This window comes from Apteryx rowi, unplaced genomic scaffold, assembly GCF_003343035.1.
Source record: "Apteryx rowi isolate R43461 unplaced genomic scaffold, aptRow1 scaffold_76, whole genome shotgun sequence".
Classification (NCBI taxonomy): Eukaryota; Metazoa; Chordata; class Aves; order Apterygiformes; family Apterygidae; genus Apteryx; species Apteryx rowi.
In genome coordinates this window covers 889,476-893,476 of record NW_020451049.1, presented here as the reverse complement: position 1 = coordinate 893,476, position 4,001 = coordinate 889,476, and the positions used below count along the sequence as shown (strand labels likewise).

At 41.6% G+C, this 4,001-nt stretch overlaps 2 protein-coding genes across 2 annotated transcripts in view; both read right to left on the bottom strand.

Moving 5' to 3' along the window:
- Nucleotides 1-233, bottom strand: part of FHDC1 (FH2 domain containing 1) — a 33,315-nt gene extending 33,082 nt beyond the window's left edge. Inside the window, 1 exon segment of the mRNA XM_026088188.1 lies at nt 2-233. Within this exon segment, the coding sequence (XP_025943973.1) occupies nt 2-137 (136 nt within the window). The 5' untranslated portion in view covers nt 138-233.
- ARFIP1 (ADP ribosylation factor interacting protein 1) overlaps nt 189-4,001 on the bottom strand; it is a 59,236-nt gene continuing 55,423 nt past the window's right edge. Inside the window, exon 10 of the mRNA XM_026088203.1 lies at nt 189-283. Within this exon, the coding sequence (XP_025943988.1) occupies nt 233-283 (51 nt within the window). The 3' untranslated portion in view covers nt 189-232. The remainder of the gene's footprint in view (nt 284-4,001) is intronic.

Below are 4,001 nucleotides of genomic sequence, written 5' to 3'. Positions count from 1 at the left end.
GGCGGAGGGGGTGGCGGTGCCGACGGCTGGGGAAGCAGAGATGCTGTCGTCGTGTCCTCATTCATCAATCCCGTTGCAACTGAAACAGTCCCATTCTCTTTATCATTGACCAAGGAGAGACAATTCATAACATGCATTTTATGGCCTCTCCAGAGAGGAGAGTGTTACTTCCTTAGATCAGTTTGAAACATTGAATAGTGCAGCAGCAATTTATATCACACTCTTTCAAACTCTAGTCTGCCAGCAGCAGCAACACAAGGCGGGACTGTACCATGTCTGCAACCTGCAACAAAGGACAATAAGGAAACTCAGGCAGGAGAGACTGAATATTGTCCCTTGTGCTGAAAATATACTAAAATTAAGGTATAACAGCTATCAGTCTTTTAATCTAGAAGGAAAAATTAGTGAATCCTTCCCAGGGCTAGATTTCAAATATTTGTGGGGACCTAGATGTCAATAATATACATACAAATATGAACCCCTCTTAAATGGCCCACAGTAGCTACTGAACCCATCTATTAATCTCTGTTCAGTGTAATTTTATAAGAGAATGTACTTATCCTCAGTTCTTAAAACAAACACATATTCTTCAGATGTTAATTTTAGATTTTTAAAGGGTGATTACACACACAGTTAGAAAATACAACTATTGATTACAGTACTGGATTAACTGGATCACATAGATTCTGTCTGAATCCTTTTAATTCAAAGTTTAAAGCCAAGCTATATTAAAATAATGAACAATATGTGGGACAATTTAACAATCTAGCCTAATGTACTGCTTTTTTACCTTAACAGTTTTCATGTGATTCTCAGTAAAGGAAAAACAGTATGCAGCCCCTAAACTCTGTGTGTTCACTGAGCATACATTTTCAGCATTTACATTTTACCATCACTAGTTGGGTTATGCTACTGACTGAACTCACTAATAGAAGAAAGACTGCAGTTTGATTAAGCTCTCTCTTATAATTTACTTCAGTATCAAGGTTACCATAGCTAGTTCAATAAGCACAGAGAGAGAGGATAGAAGAACAAATAGGAACATTAACTTACACATCTTAAGCACTGTACATATGCAAAGCTTTAAATACTTAAGAAAGCTTTTATATCTAGATTACCTCATAAAGTAGCTTAACAGGAATCACAAGAGTTTTGAGCAACGTTTCTTATAATTTCTCCTGCTAAAAGATACTGTTATTGACAGTAAACCTTTAAGTAGTATAATTTCTGTAAAAAGCACCATTTTGACAAGCCACAACTATTAAAAAGTCCTTCTTTCTTAATGATATATTTCTCAGAGAAAACACATTAAGATTATTTCAAATATAGCCAAATGAAGAATTCCATGTTTTAATGAAAATATTTAAGTTACCTCAAAAGGATTTTGGGAATTTACTAAAAATCAGTGATACTGCACAGTAAAAATTTAGACGGAATTGAGGAAAGACAGTCACTGAGCAAAAATCACAGAAAAAGTTGAAGTAATACACTGGCACCAGAATAACACCAAATCAAAAATTTGGCACCGATTTAGCTGTATGCCTGTTCAGCAGGGTTTACACGGAACTGATACCAATCCAGCTCTATCTGACATCGTGTAATAGTGACGAAAACCTTCATTATTTTTGCCAGAGATCCATCATTACAGTGTTCATGAAAAAACAGACCCAAGTCACAGAAACAAGCCTCAGGGCAAGTTCTCATCTGGTCGGTAAGGGCTCTGATACTCACAGCTTCACTGAAGCCAACAGAAATTGACACAAAATGACCCACTTCACCTCTCTTTCTCAAAAACATGCACAAATATCTATGAACTTGGTTTTGCTTTTTCTGACCTTATACCTTACATTATCAAGGTACTTATGAGAATGGAAAACATACAAAAATCATGGGAGATTCAAGGTGTAGGAATGAAGGAAAATATTTTAATGACAGGATAAAAAGGGGAAGAGCTACAAAGAAAGTGGATCAGAACAGAGAGTTTCAAAATTAAATTAGCATTAATACCCAGCTGCTATTACAGAGTTCTCTATGTTCAATCCTCTCCTCCAAGCTCATGATCACAGAAACACAAAAGCATTAAAAAAGTAAGTGCAAGGTGGTGGGAAGAGATTAACCATTCAAAGCAATTAAACATTGCATTAATTTAAAAAGATACTGAACTTGGAAAAAAATCTTTTCTTCCCTCTCATTTATTTAAAAATGAAAAAGTATTAGCTAGTCTTTCACCATCACAAAGCAGTGTTCAACAGCTATGATTTTCTAACTCTTATTCCCACAAATTAAAAAGAAAAAGAGAGGGAGAGAGAGTGGCCATACCCCTGGGCATCACATAAGAACCTGATTTAGAAACTTCCAAGAAATCTAGGTGCTTTAAGAGGATGGGATCAAGTTCTAATGAAACAAAGTTGTAGGCGATGAATCATCAGAGTCCCAGTGCTAACACACAAGAATGGAAAATGATTGATCTCAGACCTGAGGTGCTTCTGAGTTAGACAAGGGATGCTCCTAGTGAAAGGAGTGGAGAATGCAAAAGGAATTCCCCCCACCCCCCACCCCAACCTAGATGTAAAGACAGATAGAGCAGGAAAAACTGTTTTCAAGCCATCATGGGAACCTATACTGCTTCAGATGAGGTAGGACCAGGAAAGACGACGACACAACCTGTGGAACGAAGGCAAGGAAGGAAAGGCACCACGCAAACACCAGCACTCAGCTTTGTCTTCTGGCAGATGAGCACGACAGGTGACAGAGGTCACCTGCTTTTAACAGAAACACCGTATTCTCAAGTTACCAGATACCTGGAAACTAGTCAAAATTGCCTTCTCTTGCCATCTGTCAGAGGAGCAGCTTGAAGACGTACCAGAGTCCCCGCCATGACCGTGGGTGGGAGGCGCGAGAAGCTGGCAGCCGGGGGCCGGCTCTGGGCAGCTTGTTGCTATCAGCAGGTGTCTTCCAGCAGGAAGTATGGTGCAAGGAGGTGGGGAACAACACAGCCACCCCAACTGCTAACTATAGATCACCAAGACACCGGCACCAGGATGCATAATAAAACCCAAGCACAATTTTAACTCCCAAGGTTCCTCTCTGCAGTTTTTAAAGCATTAAAGAGACCTAAGAACAAATGTTTAAGATGGCTCAATTACATCTCATTACCGCAGGTTTGTTATCCAAAGCAGTTTGAGAAGCAAAAGAGTTCTACAGTAATGTCTTTAGTGCACGTTTTAATTGTGTCCGTATTTGGCATAAAAGAAGTATTTTATTTCTTTGTTTCACACATTGTTTTAGTCAACTTAATCTAACCAGTAAATTTATTTCAAAGTTACAGGGTGGGGACAACTTTCTCCCCAGGTCAGAAGACAAACACTCTAAAGTAATTTGTTTCTTGCAAAAAAGGCATTTGCCACCGAGACGGACGTAAACTATATTTGCATACGCAAATTAACAGGTGAGATGTACGGTGTGCTGAAGAGCATCTTATAATTCATTCTGCAAGATATTATTCTGTTTAACTCATGCCTTATGTTCTCCACTGCCCATGTTTTTCTATCAGGCATCCTCCAAATTCTCATGAGAACAACACCAATCTCGACACCAAAGCCCAGCCACAGTATTTGGATGTCTGGGTCCCAGCAATAGCTGCGCCAAAAAGTAAATGGAGCAGCGAGTTGCCAACCACAGATAAAGCAAACTGCAAACACTGCCTCACGCAACCAGCTGTTGGGCTTGCCAAAGCGCGTGGGTTACGCAGAATAAACAGCTCACGCTATCGCGGCAACTCAACGCTTAACGCACCCTGCTGCGAGCCGGGCAGAGCGCGGGCTCTCTCGCGGCCGGGCGGGGAAGGAAACCCCTCGCGGGGGCAGGCGGCGGCGGCGGACAGGGGCTCCCACGCCCGGCCCAGAGACGACGGCTCCATCAGGGGACGCGCCCCACCGGCCCCTCCCGCCAGCGGCGGCCGCGCGAAGCCCGCCGCGAGGAGCCGCGGTGCCGCCAGCCCC